General features: G+C 29.9%; 2 protein-coding genes across 5 annotated transcripts in view; one reads left to right on the forward strand and one right to left on the reverse strand.

Annotated features, from left to right (window-relative positions):
- The window catches only part of LOC106683506 (mediator of RNA polymerase II transcription subunit 15), a 70300-nt gene extending 54081 nt beyond the window's left edge, over positions 1-16219 (forward strand). For 2 of the 3 annotated variants that reach the window (XM_067045100.1, XM_067045099.1), the window contains exons 3-8: positions 9829-10017; positions 11116-11306; positions 13160-13247; positions 14443-14727; positions 15139-15304; positions 15808-16219. In XM_067045100.1, coding sequence (XP_066901201.1) covers positions 9829-10017; positions 11116-11306; positions 13160-13247; positions 14443-14727; positions 15139-15304; positions 15808-15899 — 1011 coding nt within the window. In that variant the 3' untranslated portion in view covers positions 15900-16219. Of the gene's footprint in view, positions 1-9828; positions 10018-11115; positions 11307-13159; positions 13248-14442; positions 14728-15135; positions 15305-15807 lie in introns of all 3 variants that reach the window. The other variant, XM_014425009.3, reaches the window with a different exon arrangement.
- A 1094-nt stretch (positions 16220-17313) lies between these two features.
- The window catches only part of LOC106683507 (probable tubulin polyglutamylase TTLL9), a 145869-nt gene continuing 140335 nt past the window's right edge, over positions 17314-22847 (reverse strand). The window contains exons 8-12 of one of the 2 annotated variants that reach the window (XM_014425010.2): positions 22457-22612; positions 20119-20315; positions 19027-19140; positions 18752-18882; positions 17317-17727 (exon numbers count right to left, since the gene is read on the reverse strand). In XM_014425010.2, coding sequence (XP_014280496.1) covers positions 17654-17727; positions 18752-18882; positions 19027-19140; positions 20119-20315; positions 22457-22612 — 672 coding nt within the window. In that variant the 3' untranslated portion in view covers positions 17317-17653. Of the gene's footprint in view, positions 17728-18751; positions 18883-19026; positions 19141-20118; positions 20316-22456; positions 22613-22847 lie in introns of both variants that reach the window. The other variant, XM_014425012.2, reaches the window with a different exon arrangement.

Here is a 22847-nt window from a genome sequence, read left to right on the forward strand (position 1 = left end):
TGGTAGGCCGTGAGCAAAAAATTGTCTGGAAACAAATCATCCTTACACACTACTGACCCTAAAGATCCCTTTTTGTATCATAGAGGCTTCAGTGTGATAGTTGTAGAAAGTAATCATCCAATCCACTAAAAAAAAAAAAAAAAAAAAAAAAAAATTGTTCATGATCACATTCAACCACTTATTCTTTCCCCAATTAAGGATATCAACTTTATAGAAACTAAGTGTCACCAGAAGGGTTACCGAACCCACAGGGTAGACTTACAGCTATAGTAGCAGAATAAATAAATAAATCTGCAACAGTCAAATTCAAATCTGGGATCGGAAGATAGAGTATCTAATGTGCTGCTAAATTTTAAATTATCATTTTTTTCCAGATGTAGCAATACCTTATACAGGTAAGAAATACATGTAAATTGAGTTCTTAAACGTTTATTTTCTTTTTTGCGGTGTTAAATCCCTTAACAATTGCATTTTCATTCATAATACTTTATTTAAAATATTTCAGCTATTTACTGAAAGTATTGGTTCTGGAAAGAGATACAAAACAATAAGCCTATTTTTGCCTTATACTACTTTACCGCCCTCACTAGATATAATGTAAAATAAACTTAGTTCATGTTATTATTTTTAGAAATTTAAATATTTTGATTATAATCAATCTTTCGATCCAAAATTCAATTTAACAAATTATTTCATACATAATTTAATAGTTCTTACATCGTGTAATTTAAAACTAATAAAGAAAGATAATAGTATAACAACCATGTAAGACAAAAGAGTTGTGAAGGCATGAAACGGTTTTGCAACGGTATCTTATAACTGCTCCCAACAAGACTTCTCCTGTAACAAGGCATTTATTTTCACAACTTTTACGAGGCAATATTAAAAAAAAGGCTGATGAAGAAAAATTAAAGACGTAGAAAGGCACATCTTATTATTGCAGTATTAAAACAGAAAGCATTGTATAATGAACAATGTTATACTAGAGCTTTTGCAACGATTGTTAGGTTGTTAACCCTGGATGTTGTGCAACCATTTATTTCTGGCGAGTATTAAAAACCTGTTTTAAGTTTCCAACAAGCCTGTGTTTTTTATTAATTCTTTCTTACTTTACTTTTTTTTGTTCATATTCTTGTCGAGTTGTTGGATACAGGAAATTACGATTCGGGCAATGTTATCCGGGGTGCGGTTACATGATGCCTACAACTGCGGTTGCATGGTTACATCAGTTGTAACTATAACTGTGCGACAAATGTAAACCATAAGTGATAACATGTGTCTTCGGACTTGTACAATTGGAAATAACTCATTTCCAATTGTACAAGTCAAGACCTGTAAAGAAAAGCGTATACCGTTTTTTAAATACGACTAAAACCATATTCCCATCCTCATTTCTGGAATTCAGTATCAGTTTTTCAGATTCATTTTTCTGAACATAAAATTCAGACATAGATCTACTCTTGGTATGCTGTTCCATACCATCTCTAATAAAAGTATTTAATACAAAAAAATTCTGGACGTATTGAAAACTATAAAAATAAAAAAGTAGGTATGTTAGGATATTAAAAAAATAATAATAAATATTTAAAAAAAAAACGAAAAAGTAGTTGTAAAGACGAAAAGGAGAATTAACCTTTTTTTAATTATTAAAAATAATAGTTGAGACAATGAATGAATTGCATGAATCCCCTAAATTAAAATACAATGTTAGGAAGTAACAGAGAGAAGTTGGCATTAAAACAATATCATCTTTACACTCAGTTTCTTGTGTTGTTGAGTTATTAACAGCTTGCTATGTTTAAGGGCTTGTGGTTAATAAATTAAAATTAATAAAAAATGAACTGAAGTACGATAACGCCAACTAGGATTAAGCATATCACTGAAAAGATACCGATAGAAAGAAAAAAGAAATATTGAAGAAGTAATCAATAATATTTCAGATAAAAAATATTGAAAGTTTTTAGTAAATCTTTGAATTTTTTAAAAGTTTTTACCTTTCAAAAATTGAATAAATAGTGATTTTAAGTAGTTTAGAAACTAATTTGGAGGGTTCCTATGTTCTGCATTGCATAGAGACCCAATAGTGTTAAATAGGATTCTGTATTAGGAAATCAACTGTTTCATGAAGGAATTATGTAATATTTCAAAAAAAAACAAAGCAACAATAATGAACCATTTGAAAATGTAAAAGTAATTTGAATAATTGAAAGTACTGAAGGCAGAGTTACAAAAAATAAAGACAAAGGCTACGGTCCCAGAGTGGATCTGGACTTGTCCAGTCTGTAGGTGTGTAGATCTTCAGTGGAAGATCAGAAAAAGTACGTATATCTCACTTCAGCAGTCATGAATAAGGCAAGCCAATTTTTTGTTTGTAGCCAGTGGAACCTAAGCTTTTATAATTAAAGAAAAATTAATTCAACTATTACTTAATTAATTAAAAATATAATAATATTCAGAAAAAATAAATTAGAGAATTAGAACAAACATTATTTTATTTATCAATTAGTTATCAATCTACTACTGTCTAATTCCATGATTATAAATCAACAAGTTTATATTTTCAATTCATTCATTTTTTAGCCCTGATGAAGACCTGAAAATCAGGTTGAAACGTCGGCACTATTAAATAAGTTATTTAAACTTATGTTATGTTATATTTTTATATTAGATGGCAAAAAACAATAAACAAAAAAAAAAGAAAACTAATAAATCACACAAATTACAAAACACTGAAATACTCATCAGATACTAGATGTTATGTTTTATTTTGCAAACATATCGATATCTCTAACAGCTAAGAGGTCCCACAAGTCGATAGCGTTTGATATCCTGATGTTAATTACATCAAAGCAAGAAATCTGCTCTTTCTGGCAACTAAGAGGAAATATTTCTTAGCCATCGAAATACGCCCTAATCGATGGTGAAAATAATTTAATATAATAAAAATTAAATTAAATTGATTCATGCATCATCTTTGCATGATTTCTGCAACAATATCCCACACACCCGTCAGGGAATTTTCTTTGATATTTAAATAACGTTGCAATCTGACGGAGCGTGTACTTCGAAACAAATCATAATAGACGACCTCGAAACCACGCATTGTTACCAGATGAGAAAATTAAGTGATTGTTAAAAAGCACCCAAGGTTTTTCACACCCATCATCATCGAAAGCGTCATTAAAGAAGACAAACGTTCAAAAAGAAAGTGGAAAGTCTCAGAGGTAATAACGGCGCTTTCATGCAACGCCCTCTCCTGTCATAAAAAAAATGTTGGAAATGACTGCTAGGGCATAATGGCTTTATATCTCAGTGAAATTCGCCCACTCTTCGAGGGACTATTGAAACCATTAGCGAAATGTCAACAAGCTGAGCTCTTCCTGCTGCGAGTGAAAGTGGATTCGACCTTTGTCCAGCCCCTATTTGCATCTTCTGGAGGAGGAAGTACATAATAAGGATTTAAGCACAACAATAATACCAAATGATATAGTAGAGAAGCTATATAATGCTAATTGTAGTATTCATGTCTAACTCCTCGTGTATACTTAATGTGGATTGAAAACGGTCGAATCACACTTATAGGTCTAGATGTAAGTAATTGTATTTTCTATCTTAAGACATTTTTGGACTTTGATTCATCTACAGTAGAACCCCGCTTACTGGTAGTTAAAACAAAATAAATAAATTTCTGAGAAACAAAATGCAGCAAAACCTCCCTTGACGGACACCTCTCCTTAGTGGGCAATTTTTATGGAGATCTCAACCAACAAGATACAGTTTTCATGACATAGGCTAAAATAAATTGATTTTTAGTAGTTCGGAAAAAAATTTATATAAAATAAAAATATTAGATAAACTTCAAAAATTCCTTTATAGGACATCAAACTACATTTAATTTGAGTGCTGGCAAACATCTATACGTCTAATGGTTCCCGAGATATATTTTTCATAAATCAAAACATTTTTCCAAACAACTGAAAATTTCGTGAATTTATTTTGGGAAGTATTATGAAAATTGAGATTTTATGTTTGTTTCTTTGATTATTCAGAAATTAAGGCGTAAAACCTACCGGTCATCAACGCCAATATTTTATTCATGTATGCATTTAGTATTCAATTATATAAATGAAAAAATACACATATATATGTACAAAATACATAGATAAAAAAATACATAATATATAAACAAAACAAACGGTTTTATGAACGACTTTTACGTAGCAATAATCTAGCTTTAATATGAGTGCTAACAGACATTTGTACGTCTTATAGTTTCTGAGATATAGTTTTTCCAAAATAAATACGTTTACAGTTTAAATATAGCTTCTTAAAAAAGTATATTTCGGGAACTATTAAGCGTAAATAGTTCATTTAGGGTTCATATCTCAGCAAATTTACTCTACTTGAAATGATGCTCTATTTTATTTTTAAGTATTTTGGGCAATTTCAAAGATATGGAGCTCCGAATGAAAATAATGTTTTTTAACGATTTGCAACAGCCACCATTTTTTATTTCTCTAACTAAATTTGGCGGACTCATCAATCTTGACTAGTAACTATACATAGTTTTCATTAAAGTAAACAAAGATTGAGGTGAAATAACTGATTTTTTTCTCCTCTTGCACTCTTGGCCGTGGCCCAGTTGGTTTGTAGTCGTAACTTTTGTTACTTTCTTTGTTTACCAATCATTTTAGATGTACAAATACGTTTACACGGTATTACCACTTAATGCGTCTATATGTTATAAGAGTATAAATTGATACTAAGAGGCTGATAACTTGAAAAAAGTTTGACATTCGCGTTAATCTCGGTGGATTTAGGCTATTCGGCTCCAAATGCTACATTTCATTGACTATTTTTCGAAAAAATAAAATAGTTCATTGCGTGTATTAAAAATGTAACAAATGCCAGGAACATTTGATAGCTGTGAACATATGCGACGAATAATCATCACCCCTTCTTATCTATCAGTATAAGGAGAGATTATCATCTTCATCAATTCCTTGGCACCATTTCTCTATCAAGAAAAAAAAAATTATGGCCTACTCAAGGACAACTGCTTGATGAGATCCATCAGCAATGAACAATGAAGGGTATTTCTTTTTTACTACTTAATACAATGGGATATTAACTTTACGGCCTATTATGAAGTATAATATTTATCCTTAATGTCCAGAGAAAACCTTTTTGTAAGCCAATGATTACTTTCCACTGTAGTCCCAACTAACTTTCTCCAATCATATTCACAACCTCATGAAAATAAATTATTTTCCAATATAAGATGAATAAAATAAATGAAGATTCATTTTATTTATATACTTCATGGAAAGAGGAAAAAATATGAAAGTTTCTAATCATAATGCCTACGAATATCTCCTTGATTAGAAAAGGCCTTGCAGTATTACCAATATATTGAAATATCTTTGCAAGTCTTCATGTACATATTCCAGGTTTATCTTCTTATATTCAAGTTAAACACCGTCGAGCGTGGTCAGTTCTTAGATGAGTGACTCATTACTCTCCTTCCGGACCTAGGAGTAGTGACACTACCCTGTCTACTTCAAGATGGAATCACATTATGGTATTCCCGGATGTCTAATAACCGACTTCAGGGAAAGAAATATAGATCCTCCTGCACCTGCTGAACCTTAACAATCACGTGGATACAAACCTTGAACCGATAGGAAAGACATCGCCGAAAGGTGTCAAAGAGACTGGTTATGGAACTAAGAAGTCTGCTGCAGCACCATGGAAGCCACGGTATGTAGCAACATAAGGTAGGGTTACTCCCTCCAGACTGTACTCCTACAAACAATAATAACTATAAGGAAGACTATCTTGCAAAAGACGAAAGATCTTCATGGTATAGTGCCTTCGTTAAAATAAAAAATAAATAAATAAAAAAAAAAAAAAACATAATACGCTGCTAATGAATACACGGTGGTTTATTATGAGAGTTCATTATTCATTATCATGGGCACTGTTGAAAATACTTGGGAGGGGATGAAATATAAAATTTTCCCATAATGTCGATCAGATTTCCTGTAAATGTACTCTTTTATTTAACATTTTTGGAAAGCTGAGCTCTCTAAATAGCATTTGAAAGCAATATTGAGTATAATAACCTTTTTTGAATAATGTTCTATCACAATTTTCATAGTTTGATATAGGTTATCTGATTATCCATCATTTCGCAAATTATTGTAAGACGGAAAGTTTCGAAAATGATGGAACTCCTGGTGTCTGTTGCCGGGCGGACAGTTTTTTTATTACATTTTAGGATTCTATGTATATTAAAATTTAAAATGTAAAGACTTAAGTTTTTTTTCTTATTCGGTTACAAAGGTTCTTTATTAAAAATATTAATCCTAAACTGGTTCTTCCAATTATTACGCATAATTTTATTTTATTTATTTATTTTTTCAGAAAGTAATAGAGCCATTCGGAATATTATTACAAAACCACCTGACAATAATCTATAAATATCTTCTAAAATCGCCAATTTGGATATTGCAACCATTTAAAATTAACCTCATTGATTTTTGATTAACCGTTATTAAATTTAATGATGTTGGACTACAAGAAATTCGCTCTCTATCTGTGAGAGCTAATTGCCTCCGATTCCATTTTTGACTTATTACTCAAATATCCATTTCTGCAACCGCAAACTTTTCCTGTGAGAAAGCCTTCTAAAATAAACAAGAGGCAAATCAACGAGTTACGAAAGTTATAAAAGCCATTTTTATGCAAGAATGATCTTATTTATTTTTTTTTTTTAAGACAGCGGACTAATTTTGGAGGAGAAAGTGATTGGGAACGTAAAAATATTAATGAGCTGTTTCATAAGGATTTCCAAACTTGTGTCCTCATCTTGCGATTTTCCTACGGGTCATTGCGAATCCCTCAAAATGGCCAACTTTCCCAAATTATAATTTAATGAATATTCACGTATCCGGAGTTGTCAATAAATTCTGAGGATATAATTATGAAATATTTATGTTTTAAACATTCATTGAAATATAATAATACATGAATGGACATTACCTGACTTCAGTATATTATAAGTCGCATTTCACACAATCTTTTTTAATAGTTTGTTAAATATAGATAAATGTACGATTCTAATATGCTTTTTTTAATCTATTCTCTTTTTGATGGATTCACTAATAGAAATTCATCTTTAACAACGTTAACAGATTTCCTTTTTTCCAAAAAAAAATTTAAACAATTTGAATGAAGTTTTACACAAAGACGTATTAACCTCTCGGTTTTTGGGCCCAAATCAAAGGCGTTTAGCCAAGGACTTGTACTTCAGTTAATATTGTTTTAAAATGGATGACAGATAAATATTTGTGCTCTTCATGTTTTAATTAATTAAAGAATTTTTTCAACTTTCGTAATCAATAACTAGTTCTACTTTAAGATTGTATTTTTTAAAAATTCTATCGATTCTGTGCAACTAAATTAAATTGTTTCAAATCTTATCGATCACATTTAAGTTTATTTTTGATATAACACAGCAAAGATAAACATTCACAAATAAATCATATGATTTAGTATTTTTAATTAACAAATAACTGGTAAACATTCTAAAACGAAAGTTGAATTTATGAATTATGTAGAACTAATTCAATAAATTTTTATCATCTACCACCTCCTTATATTAGCATTTCATTTATCATTATTTTGTTCCTCTTTATAACGAAAACAGTATAAATCGAAGGTAATAGCCGACACAAGTCAACGAAGTTTACCTCTCTTGAACACACAAGCGTATGGATATCGACGTTTGTTACCCAAGCATTTATAGGTATTTTGGTTTTGAGGCAAGCGTCAAAGATGTGGATAAGGCTTAATATCATCTGTTTTTTATACACCTTTAACAAACCGTACTAGAATGGATGTATTGACTTTTTAATGTTATTCAAACCGTGTTAAACAAAATCACACTTTTTTTTATCTACTTCAATTAGTGTAATAGTTTTCTGGTTAAATAACCAATTGGTTTCGCTACTTATGGTCCGCTTGATCGAAGAACTCTCTTCCTCCAGACATGGTCGATCTGCTAGATTGATACTTAAAAAATTCATTGGAGTACGGAACTCGTTGGGCTATTCATTTTATAAGGGTTTTTGGAGTATAATACAGATTATACCCCCTTATAAACTTACATTAAGTAGCCCCTAAACGATCAATCGGATTGACACTAAAACCAAAAAGGACGTTCAGACTGTAAAGTACGTACGATACTTAGAGAATAGTACACTGTACTTTCTTTTTTTTTTCGATTGCTGTTTTTCTTGATTATTGGCACATCTTACCAAATTTTTTTTAATTTAGAATTGGACGTATTCCAAAGATAGTAACATAGACTATGTTTATTTCCTTAACTTAATTCTTTCTACAGAATTTCCCTAAGCTATTAGAGTTGTTACAAATTAACTCAAGTCTCTGGTACAATCTAAGGAATACCTCAAACACAAAATAAAAAAAAAATCTTTTTATTGTTAGTTGTGCCACTATTCAAGCTAAGCTAGCAATACATAGTTGAAATAATTTTTTTAATAAATTGGTTAGAATTATATATTTGAATGGACACAATTCTCCGATAACTCCAGTTGATAATTCTTCTTGTTGAAATAATAAACTGTCTATTCATGTACAATGTAAAAAAATATGGACTCCGTTAAAAAATATTAAATTATGGGCTCCTTAAAAGCTGTGTTTCCTTTCCAAAGTGGACTACTAATGTTCTCTAAAAAATAGAAAGTAAATTATCTAGTTTTCTAAATGACGGAGTGAAAGTGGTCCAATAAATGCAGTTCATATCAAGACCTATGCACATAAATTTACTTTATCAATTCGAAAATTTTAGAAAATATTCATTCAATTTAACAATTTAATTTTACTTAAATATTTTCACAGGTTTAATACAAACTTCTAGAGATAAGATTAATAATATAGATACATAACATTATGCTGTCAAAGCCCAAAATTTCAGAATAATTTATATATACCAAATAAAATCATAATAATGAGGAATGAATGAAATAAAAAAGGCGAGAATGAAGTTAACAGATAAATTAGTCTTTTGGCTGCCATGTCAATAGTTAAGATTTTATTTTTTCCTACTACTACTACTACTACAACTGTGTCTTCGAGCCACAAAAACCAATGTCCATTTTTAGAGATTTCTTGTTTTTTATTTAGTAACATTGTAAAAAACAATGTCCCCAGTAAACAATCGTTAACAAACAGTAACAATTGTTGTTTTATGTCATAATGTGTGTAGATCATCGTTTATGAAAACCTTCAGTTTATATTTCAAAATCTTTTTTTTTTTACCTGAAATTTAAATATGGATAGTTGCTGCTTTAAGCCACAGATATAAAATATATACCAAGGTAAAGTATTGTGACCACATAACTTTCCATATCTCTATTTGAGAAGAAATAATTTTATACTCGAAGTTGGATGGTAAGTGAAAGTTGTTCAATGAGTGCACTTCAGTGAATATTTATATCTTGCTGTTAGATTATAAACTGATTCAGTGAAAGAAAAATAAACATTCTGACTCACCATTCATGTAAATACATTATCTATAATAATTTTAAATGTATCAGATAGATCACAACAACTCATAGTTAGTAGTATTTTAAATTGTATTATATATTTTTTCATTTTGAAAAAAAAAAACATTAATAAACAGTTAGGTCAAAATTTAACCATACAGTAATGCTAATGAGTTGTAGTAAACACAGTACTGTAATATTCGACAACATTTAAAAAATGTAAAATATATTAAAATATACATATTTTTATTTACAGGAAAATGTAGAAGACAGGCCACAATACCAGCACTTGGTAGTCGACCCACTAGATTCCGAGGAAAGTGCTCATACAAAGCAAGAGAGTGTTGTCCTTCCACAGCAAGAACAACAACAAGAGCAGCAGTCTCAAGAGCATACTGTTCATCTCAAGTTGCCCTTGCAACTGGATTTCGATGAACTTGCCGGTGTAAGTAAAATTAATTAACATATACGCAATATAAGTGAATAATCTTGTCTATTTTAGTATGAAAATGTTGTGGATTCTACATTGAGAATTTTTTTTATTTCTTAAAAAACCATTAAAGACCAAATAGTTCAAAACTATTTTACAAATAGCAGTTCAAATTTTAAGACTACCTAAGTTTTTTGAGGAAATTTGATACATTGACAATGCTTAGCGGAGTGGATAAAAAAACATAATATCTTGTTGCTTAATATATATAAAAATAGAAATCATCCATCAGGACCTCAATGTCCCCTATGTTGCCGATTTGGCCAGAACTAGATACCAATCCTTCCATAATAAACTTCCCAACCACCCAAACCAACTCGTTTCTAACCTGGCTTCTCCTTCACTACCTAATAATCCTCCTAGGCGTCTGAAAAGAAGATGGCCTCGAGATCTTCTCCTTTATAAATGTTTTTGGAGTTCTATCAATGGGTAGATTCTCCACATGTTTTTATCATGTCATAATATCACTTACAGCAAATTTACTTGATGTGTATATATGTATACAGTTGTAAATATCAATAAATAAATTATTTTAAAAAAAAAAAAAAAATTAAATTACTGGTACCAAATTCATTATATGTTGATAATTCAAGTACTAAATAAATAAGCATAGAGTTGTTTATTTTGAATAACTGCCCTAATATTTTCCATATCCATTTGAAACTCTTACAATGGAACTTATGCCACTTTCAAAATAAACTTTTTCATTTCATTAACCAGAAAATTTTTGAGTTGCAAAATCTTAATGATTTAAAATATATTAGTAAAATTTTGCTCCAGAGTGAAAAGATCATGTAAAAATGTAACTATTAAAGTATGCAACTTGATTTTTTTAGAAAATGAACTTTAAAAATAAATGGCTCATATAAGTATGTGCTAGGACATAACTGTTTTTATAAAGTATTTAAAAATAATAAAATTTTTATTTCATCATCTTAGCACAGTTTGTATACCATAGAACTGCTGGTCTTAAACTTTTGATTAGCAGGGTAAATATGACACCATAAACTTTCTTGAGGATTTACATTTATGTTCATTTTTTTTTTTTTTTAGTCAATGATAGAAAAGAACCAGAGGTCAAGAATGAACTGTGTCGTCGAAAAGAGACGAGCAGAAGAAGTTACTGACCATCAGCCGAGAACAGTTCGCCTTCCATTCGGCGTTAATATCTCATCTGACCCTCGTTACGAACACATTACTGGCGAGAGGATGGCCATTTTCTGTGAAAGTGGTGCTGACCAAAGGTAATTATTGAGCGATGTTAAGATTAAACAATTATAAAACTGATGCATTATTTAACTGAGAAATATAACAGTGAATTTTGCCAAACATATCTAAGATATTTAGGTAAGGCAGTAAAAGTAATATGTCTTTTTGTGTTAATAATGAAACACTGACACTATATTTTAGTACTTCCTGTTTATTTAAAAAATAAAAATAAATAATTTTTAAAAAATATGAGAAAATTATGGATGTTAATCCAAGAACAGAAGTGCTTTTCTCATATGGAGACATATGTGGTGTGGAGTCAATGCGATTCTGTGGTGCAAAAATATGTTCATCATGATAATAAACGATATTTAAAAGGTTGATATTAAATAAATGAAAAATTTTACATTGCAGTATATTTGAATAATATTTTAGGCGGAGGACATTTATTTTTTATAGAATACTTAATTTCTCAGATCTGAGCTGCATAATTCATCATTATGATCATCCGCAAATACCATTAACTGGGGCAGTATTGTCCTAATGTTCCATTTGCCGATAGTAGTAATGCTGTCCTCCGTTGGCACATTTTCAGGATTTCATCAATGTAAATGATGAAGAGGATGGGGCTCAAACTATCTCCTTGTTTTACTCCTTTCTCAATTGAAAAGGTATCAGACTCTCTTCCATTAATCCTTAATATTCCCTTGGAATCGTGATTGGTCGACTTTATAGCTTCTATCAATCCATGCGGGATTTTTTTTTTCTGAAAGAGCATTCCACAGTTCTTGTCTAGGGACCAAATCAAAGGCAGCCTTTAGTTCTATAAATGCCAAAAAGACATTTCACAAGAAACGTTCCTCATTTGACAAGAAAAGTTCCTCGACAAGAAAATATATGATTCTGGGTGTAGGTTGAGGGGGTTGAGGCCTGAAAGCAGCCTGTTCCTCTTCTCAGTTTTTCTCCACTAGCTCTCTCAGCTTCTTTTCTAATATTGAGGTAAAGAGCTTGTACACAACCTGGGATAGACAGATAGGTCTATAGTTCTCACATTCATTAGTATACTATCAGATCAAGGATAATAAATCTTAGTATCTGTCATGGTCCTGATGGTGAAGCTAAGACTCCTTTACTAGTAATTGTTTTTAATTAAAACTTATTTTAATCAACAAAGAAATTACATAAGTGCCCATTACTTAGTAATAATCTTTAAATGTTACTCTAGGCACCAAAAGCTTTTTGGTGTTAGCTATAACTATCTGTTAGCTAAAGTCTAACAGATAGTTATAGTTCTTAACCTAAAGTTCATAGAGCCAATCAGCTACCACTACCATTCTAAGGTTAACAACCAATAAATATAAGTAAAATAGTTGACTATGAGCATGCTAAAAAACCAATACGGTATGCTGTAAAGGATGTATTGGAGTATATTTTCTTAAAGATAAGCGATATCCCCCAATCTTTGAAACCTCAGGAAAATTGATAGAATAATATTTAATAAATAGGAAGTAATAAAATAAAGTAACAATATTTTATTATTGAAAACAAAAATTTATGTCTTCCAGTTATAGGATATACAAATAAATAAGTAAGGAAATGGCTGAAATAAGTTATGTGTTTTAAACACATGTAGATTTTAAAATTATAACTTATACTAATTTTTTACTCCCCTTTAGATAGTTTCTTTAATCTACTCTGAAAAACAAATGTTAATGTCGAGGAATTATGTCGATTTTGAAAAAACTGCAGAAAGTAAAACATTTAAACCTATTTTGGCCATTTTCTGGTTATATATTTGTTCCATTCTCCCTAGATATAAGATATAATATAACTTCTATAAGAAAAATGTTTTTTCTTTGCCTAATGCTTGGAAATAAATCGTTTACAGACATGTGCCAATGGAACAGCAGATGACACCAATGGCCATCCCAATTCCAATTCATCAAGTGCCAATCCATCCTAATGCTATTCCCCAGGTAAGTAAAGAATATTGATGATATAATTAATTAATTAAAAGCAAAAAGAGATAAAACTATTATTGGAAGAAAAAAAAAGATAAAATCAAATAATTACAGGCCAGGGCTTGCAAATGTTATGTTTTTCAGTCCTCATGCTACCTGAATTACTATAATGCTAACTATAAAACTGATTAGTTAATTCCATTCTTGACTCTGGGACTTGGGTGGTGCTATCACATTACTGAAAGTTCAAGTCTCCTAAATATCTTAAGAATTTATATATGACCAAAAATCGATGTTTTGAAGACTCATCTAATAGGTGGTAGACTGTTGTGATGAGAAACTCTAGTTTGAATACCAAAAATAAATATTAAATTAATGTTAGTACAGAGTCACCATGATTAAAAATAAGATAAAATCACAGCTTTATTTTAATAAGAATGACACGATTTGGATTGCAGTAAAAAATAACAATTAAGAAATAGTTTCAATTATTTATTAATTGTTAACATTTTGACCCTTCCACGGCTAAAATAAAAAAATACAGTGTAGGTAAAGCTATTGAAAGAGTATTAAGGTGCATGTAAATAAAAAGGTTTAAAGTTGGAGATAAAAAAAAGATATTTATATAAAAAATTATAAGAGTTAAAGATGAATGTGAAAAAGGTTAGTAAGGGTAAAATTAACTGGTCAAATCATCATGTTGTGAAAATAAACAAAGTTATTATTTTCACAACAGGGCAGTTCAATCAGTTAATTGTTAGCATTTCTGTTATCAATTTTATTACATATCATTCTGTATTGGTTTAATTACTACTGTCTTAGTATTATTAATTTATCAGTTTATTACTCATTACAATATATATCAATATAATTTTTTGGAATTCACTTTTAATTCCCTTACCATTTTTGATTTAATTTCCTTTTCATATATTATATTGTTTCTTCATACATTAATTATTAATATTTCATTGTTTACTCCCCTATTTTCAAAACATATTTTTTAAGTATTAACATTTTAATAAAGTCACTTGTCAATCAGTTAATAGGCCAAGAAATGATAATATTTATTCAAATAACTTTATAAAAACATGAAAGTTTATTTTGAAAATGAGGGAAAAAGACTCCAAAACATAGGATTCCTACCTATACCCTAATTAAACTAATTTTCAATGTTTAACCAACTATCTATCGATCTTTCTTCCAACTTTAGCAGGTACCATTCCACCCCAACAACATCCCACAGGTGCCACCACAGTTCCACCCCCACGCTCATCAGAGGCCATCAATGGAACCACCACAACACCAGATGCCACCTCACATGATCCCACAGCAGGTTCAGATCCAACCCCACCAGATCATCCACCAAATGCCACCACAACAACTGCCACCTCAATTCCACCCACACCAGGCTATTTTACAGCAGGCCATCCACCAGATCGAACAGCAAGCTCTGCATCATTCCCCTGAAGAGCATCAAGTCATCATTCAGGTAGGAGTCTTTAATTCATTTTATTTTCTTGAATGTGCTAACCAACTCTGTCTAAGCTGAACATTAAAACTAGCTAATATAGGCAGTACTCAATTTATGCCACCCCTTTTTAAGTTACAATGTTAACTGTTTTATACAATGTTAACTAGTTTGTACCGAGAACTAATTAAGGTCAAAGTAAATCAGAAGTTACGTGACTAAAAAATTAATGGGATTTTTTTTTTATCAAACAGAGATGTGAAAAAAAATCACTTTTCAATATTAACCCTATTTTGCACACTAATTATAAATTTATTAAAAATAATAATAATAGTAGATTTTCATTAATATGATAAAGATTAAGCATCTGTGAATGATATAATTTAAGTAATAACCCACCACAAAATTAATAAAAAAAAGTGACTCACTGAACAGGAGGAAGAAATTGTACCAGTCATGAGAGGGTTCCAGCATCCTGAAGTTCCTGCTGACACAGTGAGGCCTCCACCTCTTCCATTCCATCGCCTTCCTGTGCACCTACCACAACCACAGCAGCAGCAAATGCAACAACAGCAACAGCAAGAATCACAACCAAGGCCTCATTGTAAGTTCAAATAATTATGATTAATAGTTTCATTGATTTTATTCATACCCTTTCAGTTTGCAGAGAATAATGTAATATTTGAAAATTTGGTAGCTTGCTAGAGAATTTCGAGAGACTTTTATAGGTCATTCACCTCTTAGTTAAAACCTTTCAGCTGAATACATCTGTTTAAACTCTTCTAGTATAAAATTATGGAAACGTGACTTTATTGTCTTATTACTCCGAAGTTCAGCACTGTTTTCACTTCACCCAGAAATATAAACAAACTATATTCTATACCAGATTAATGGGGAGTTAATCCTTTTAAAAAATAATAAATACTCTTCTTTCAGAAAAATACATCTGTTCGAGCTGTCTTGTAAAGTAAAGAAATGTTAAATAATTGCCTTTTATTTACCTCTGAACTATAAATATGTTTCTTTGTTTTAAAACCACATTTTTACAAAATAAATTATACCGTATAAACCAAAATAAATACTAAACTAATCAATTTTCTTTTTCAGATGTTCAGCCTAGATCAGTGAGGAGCGTCGATAATGTACTCCTCCACAGGGACAAGAGGGTACGTCGCTGCGCTTGCGATTGTGCCTGCTAAACGCAAACCACCGAACTAACACTAAAATATATACACTTTTTCTAATAGTTTTAAGTTTGAATAATATGTAAATAAAATGTAACCCCAAAAAAAATGTTTAAAAAAAATTGAAGCTGGTTAAATATCAAAATAGATGAGGTGAACAGTATTTTAATTATAGAAAACTGAGAAGCTTGTAAAGATGCGTTAGGTTTTTGTACAAAAAATTCGACAAGAAATGAGACTTTTTTATGATAAAGAAAATTATTTTTGTAGATATATTTTGTAATTTTATTATTCAATAACGATTGAATAGACTAATTTTTTTTTCTTTTTACAAATTGTGTTATTTTTTTTATTACCTACTTATTCATATTATTAGTAAGTTGAATTTAAGGTTAAAAATTATTGAAAATAAATTCCTTCTTTCATTAGAAATATTAACATCATACATAAAAACCAGAGTATTAATACTATGAGAAAAAAATTAAAAACAGAATAAAATAAAAATATAATTAAAGTTTTTAATCAAGATGTCTATTAATCACTCTTGTGATTTAATTAATAATAGCTATGTATTAACAATAAATAACGTTTCATTCAATACATTGTTTCTATAATTCATAATCCATTGCATTCAATTTACAATTTGATAAACTAATTACAGTATAAATTTAAAAATATATATGTAAGATGTTATGGAACTCCATGTTATGTTGTTTTAGTAGTTAGGTTCTAATCCAACAATAACTCAGATGGGAATAAACAGATTTTTTAGTTCTACCTCGAACCCATTCATTGCTAATAGCATACATGTATGCCATGCTGCTATATGCTCTGACATGGAACCAGCATGATTCCAGCTTGGTTCAAAATAGGAGGACACGGTCGAGGTACCTTCAGCTATGGCAGTTAGAAATTGTTTACTCTACTATCACAAAGGGCTTATGCTTCTAACAGTGAGGAATGTTTCCAATTTGGATTCTTTCTCAAGAGATATTTAAAATTGTACATAAAAGTTATGTTTTCTGAAAATTAAATGTTTCTTTCAGAGGTAAAGTTATGACTAATTCCTTCTATAATGAATAAGTTAAGCTAACAATATTATAGATAAATAAAAAAAAATTCATTAATGACAGTCAGACAAAAAGTATTTTATATCATTAATTACACAAAGTTGCTAAATGTAGCTGATCTTGTTGGGATCAGTTTTAATGCATTTCTAATATTGGGCAAGAAATAAAGTAAAAAAGACTGGTGAAGAAGTGAAATATCTTCCACTAAAAAAGAAGCAAGTCAGGAATAATTTCCCATGTCGCTACTTGACTCATACCTCATTATTAGGGACATGACGACCATGCAGGTTGGGGCGCAGGTCCCAGTGCGCTCGTTTCGGAACGTTGTGGGTTCGATTCCCACCTGGGGCAGTTAAACATTCATTTTTGGCAGTCCCGAAGAATGAAATGAATCTTGACACTCCCACCTTGGTTAGTACATGGCGGCAACCTAGGTTGCCATCAGTGGTTGACAAAAAGGACCACTAGGCCCACTTGCCAGACTTGTTCCCCCCACCAAATACCAGTACCAGTACCAGTACCTCATTATTTCAGTAATTATTATATCAACTTAACTCATATCTCATTATGTCAGTAATTATTATATCAAATAAATCAGTTTAATCTGAGAATAAAATAAAACATTAAAAGTAAAACAAAAAATAAATAAATTGCTCCTATAAGTTTTCATAACTATTTTTATTTGAGCTATTATCTGCTTCAGCACTTCTTGGGAAGTAAATTTTGCCATTCTCTCATAGATGCCAAGTGTTTTTCCCTATCATTCAATGCACCTGAAATTGAGTACAAAATTTAAAAAATAAATCACATTAGTTAGATAAGTAATACTTAAAAAGTGCTGTTCATACTTTAATTAGAGCATACTACATATACAATATGGATACAACCAAAAGAAATGCATTACAGCTCTCTGGAATTCCATTTAAAGGCAACACAAATCTATAAGGTAAGTCTTATTGGTTAACCAAACATTGATGTCATAGAGGATATTGATTTTAAATTACATTTCCAATATACATTAGTTTGTAGTCCATCAGAGCTATTTAAAAGTTAAATAAATGGGAAAAAAAGTCTTTAAAAAAAATTATTTATTTATTAATAATTAATTTATAAAGGGAAATCATTTACTAAAAGTTAATATTGTCAAAATGGTGTTTGAAAATTAACAAGATACATATGGGTGTTGGGATGAAGGGAAGGTCGTACGATGCAGCACTGTTCATGGATTCTTGTAATGGAAATTTTGGATTCCTATTCCAGACATAGACAAGTTGTTAATCAGTAAATGTTTAACTAAAATCCACTAACAGAGGTTAGTGGATAATAAAGTTCGCCATCCTTACTATTGCCTCCTAGTAATTCAAATAATAACATGATTTTTGAGGACCTTTTGGAAAATATTATTTTCTTCGGAGATCTTTGTTTTTATGTATTTAAATTTTATTTAGTATTCACCCTTTTTTTGAACAGAAGCTATTAACGTTACATTTTTTTTATTTTTTAAACATTAATTCCTAAAAGGAGATAAAAAAGCATTTTTTATTTTATTTTTTGGTATGAATTTCTAGTAATGCAACAAACTTTGGTTAGCTAAATTAAGGTCACCGTTTATAAAGTGTTGGTGGACTAACTGAATAAGAATTACCTAATATGTAAAGTTTTTCAGTCACCGTAATGTCAGACCAAACGATCTTTTCTCTTTTAGATATAGATATAGAAATTGCAATAATAATTTTTTAGAGGGGTGAAATCTTAGTTTTATTATTTAAATATCAGGAATTAATGAAACTGACTTACCTAAAAATATATTCAAGCGATTGACATCAGAGAATGGTCCACATTCATTAGAACCTGGACATGGCATTGGTATTGGGGCGCCATCATAAATCAAGTCAAAACCGCCAATTCTTATTTCTGAACCTGACATTCTAGAAATAAGAAACCAGTTTTAGAACACATTTTTTTCGTTTAAAGAAGTCTTCTTTATAAAAATTAAGATTTTATCTGATGAAGTCATGTAACATTATTTCCTTTAGAAATGACCGTATTTTATTAAAGGAGTAATCACTCACCTTCCTTCAAAATCTACAACATTCAACACATCAGAGATCATGTTGTATTTCAAATCGTGGTCTTCTTCATCTGTTGATTCAAGGGCAGGTCTAGAGTTTACTTCTAATAGCCATCTGGAACCGATTATGCAAACTGATTCATTATCTTATTTATTAGATTAGTACCACATTATATATGCAAGAGGGGATCAAGAACTAAGCTCTAAAAATTTAGGGTAAAAAAAAAGCATTCTTCAATAAAGATCAGACAAGCAGTTAGAGTGGGACTTAGAGATAAGTAATAAAACGTATCTACTTACAATAAGAGTTCATATTTTAGTTATATGATTCAAGTGGCTTAGGTGAGGGAAAAAAAAATTCTTTTGAACAATCAGTATAAAAGACAAAATATATAAAAAAAGAATATGAAAAAAAAGGATATGATATTTAAAAAGGCAATGCAAAGCTAAAGTAAGTAAAGCAAATAATTTAAAATAAGATCAGTATAGTAAGTTTTTTGGTTAGTGCTGCAATAGTCAGTCTTCTGGATGAATTTTAAGGGTTAGAGGAGTGTTAAATTTGTCATTATTTTGGTGATTTGAAAAAAATAAATCTATATATAAGGGAAGACAAAAATTATTAAAAAAAAGTTTTATTTTTCAGATATAAAATTTGTGCTTCAGGATTTCTCGAGGTCAAATTAACAAATATAAATTTTGATCCTGATAAGAATACAACAAGTGAAAGTAAAAAGGGCCTCAACAATTTTTCTTAGTACTTTGGATTGGAATGACTGGATTTTTTAAATATTTTATAAAATATAATAATAAATATATGTTGTCCCACAGTGTAGTTCCATACGATTAAGGTAGTTTTAAAATCACTTTATATAATTATACCATATATTATAAATTTATCAATATATTATATCAATTAACAAATTGTATAATTTATCAATTATTTTATATTACATCATTATTCACGTTACTACCTATGAAACATGCAGGAACCGAGCAAAAAAAAATATAAACACAAACTTTTATGACAAGTATAGAAGTAAACAGAAAATTTTACTTAAAATAATAATAAAAAAAAATTTATATATTTACTCACGGATTCAGTTTGTCATCCAGAAGTATATCATATCCAAACAACTCAAAAGAATGACGATTTTGATTTATATTTTTCTGAACGCTGAAGAGACTAGTTAAAATTATATGTCCCAGCTGTTGCACAAGATTTTCAACAACAACCCAACCATGACGTGCGGTCAACATTTCTCTAAGCTTCCTGATGTGCCATTTTTGACCCTTAAAGAAAAATAAATAATTACTGATTATAAATTATTATATGAAGTAGAAGTAAAAAAAATGGTGTGATAAATCATAATGTTTAACGAGTTTATCTAAATATATTTACTTGATCAAGACCAATTATCTCAAAATTTTAAATAAAATCTATTTATTCTTTCAATAAATTATTAATATTTTTAAATAACCCTTCAATCATCTTAAAAACAATTAAAAGTTACATTTGTATATGTTTTGGGAAATCAGCATCTAGAATCAACAGGTTTCCAGGGGAAAAAAACTGCTCTCAAGTTTTTATACTACTTCTGCTAGTATTAAGTGAAATTATTGTAATTTTAAAAAGCTTTTCAGAAAGAACAATGATAAAAAATCTCATAATCATGATTTGTCATTAATTACTGGCATAGAAAATACTTTAGACAGTATCTCTTTTAACCTATTTCCCAGAATTTGATTTCTCTCTCTACTCGGAATATATTAAAATCATACCAAGCTATATACTAACAAATCACAACATAGATAGATTTGTTTAGTTTTTAAATAACGGAATACTTTCTTTATTAACACTCATATATTTGTTTTGCTAATTCATTTCTTATGCATTTTTAACAAATTCAAAACTTATGAATAAAATGCACAACATATTGGTGGTTAAGAATGCATATAATGTAATAATGATAAAAAAATGAAATAATATTATTTGGGACATCTAAAATTACAGCATGTAGAAATATGCTGTACTAACGCGTATAAACATTCTCTAGTAAACTGAAAGCAAAATAATGAATAGATCTGAAGGAGGTAGCTCTATTTTTCAGGTAGATTTGATTCCCAATACAAATAAAATGCTCATAATTATGATATAAAAAGTGAGTAGCCTTTAGTTACAAATTTTTTAGCTAAATAGGAGAATCTCCATTTGACTTAATGGTACAAGGATGTAATCCCTTGCCCAGAAATATATCAGAGCAGTCGAGATTTTATCAGCAACAGAAAATTATAAAACAACATAACAGATACCGAGCCACATGATAGCTTAATTTTTTGCTTTACATTATTTTATTTTGTTGTATTATTATCTAAGGCTAAGGCAACACTGGAGGAGGCTAAAGACAACCTAGTAACCTGGAGACTAGTAGTGACTTGACTTAGTTACTAAAAGCCTGTGTACAAATAGCTACATGACACTTATGGGTTGCCTAATAACAATAGTTTATTTCAATGTACACTCTGAAAAATGCCTTTGACAACATCAGCAAGAAAAATTATTCTCTGTGAACGTTCAAGGTTATGATTAGATTTATTACAAAATACACTTCAAACAAGATGTTGATTTATAATATATATCAAACTAGATCGATAAATAGTGAATTCAATTTGCTTCATAAAAAGATGAGAAATTATTAAGAAAAGTCCTTTTGAATATTTAAGAATCAGCACACAGACAGCTTTGTCACCCATAAATCACTTAGTCTCTAGATGAACAAACGTGTTTGTTCGAAGAGATTTGGATGGCAATAGTGCATCCTCTTGTTAATAGAAAATCGAGATTACAACCATCAGGCCAATCGGGTAATAAATAAGCTTATATATAATGAGAAGAGATGACTATCCTAGCTTTGTCACTAAGTACAAATAATTTAGGTGGCTTACTCAGGGTATTGTCATAGTCACCTGTAGTTTGGCCATAGCTTAACTGTGTACATAATGTTTTTATTAAGATTTTTTAAGCATTTATTTCTGTCTATATCTGTTTTAATTAAAATGTTATGTTTTATGGGTGAATGGTGGAATAAGTAAGCAGCTCCAATCTTTTAAGTTTCCTCCTTCCTTCTGAGATGATTTTTTAGTGGTAATATATTTCTTATAAAAAAGAAATAAAGAGTTATCTCAAAACCAAATTTGAAAAATTGTAGTTTTAATTTACCAAAACTTTGTAAAATGGAGAGCCTCCTTATTGCACCAGATCTTTCAGTTAATAATTTCTATGGCAGTATCGCTTTATAAGATGGTCCAAAACAACTATTATATTACATTGACCAATAAAATAAATTACTGAAGAATGTATCAAATTTGCTTCTTTTTGGAATTATTATCTTTTTTTTAAATTTTACAAGTACTTTAATTTAATTTACAGCTACCTGTTTATGATTATCTAAGGTCACACACTTTTCATTTAGCTGCAGTGATGCATTCGTTAAATGAATATAATTGTCTTTTAATTCCGAGAGGTCATAAGTAGTTCCACTCATACGGGCGAATCCCTCACGATTCACCCATACTTTTAAAGGGGAAAACTGAAAATAAATAAAAGAAAAAGTTTTATAAACAAATTTTTATGAATTAGAAGATTATTCGTTGAATGCATGTAATAATTGTAGGAAGCTGTGAGATGCAGAAAAAAAAAAATACTATTTGTTAGTCATCAAATGTTTTGAGCTAATCCATAGGGCTTCATCAAGACTAAATAAAAAGAAGATACAATGATTATAAAGTATGATAAGATTATAAGAATATACATAGAAAGTTATA

This window comes from Halyomorpha halys, unplaced genomic scaffold (genome assembly GCF_000696795.3).
Source record: "Halyomorpha halys isolate HHAL.00 unplaced genomic scaffold, Hhal_1.1 Scaffold490.1, whole genome shotgun sequence".
Lineage (NCBI taxonomy): Eukaryota > Metazoa > Arthropoda > Insecta > Hemiptera > Pentatomidae > Halyomorpha > Halyomorpha halys.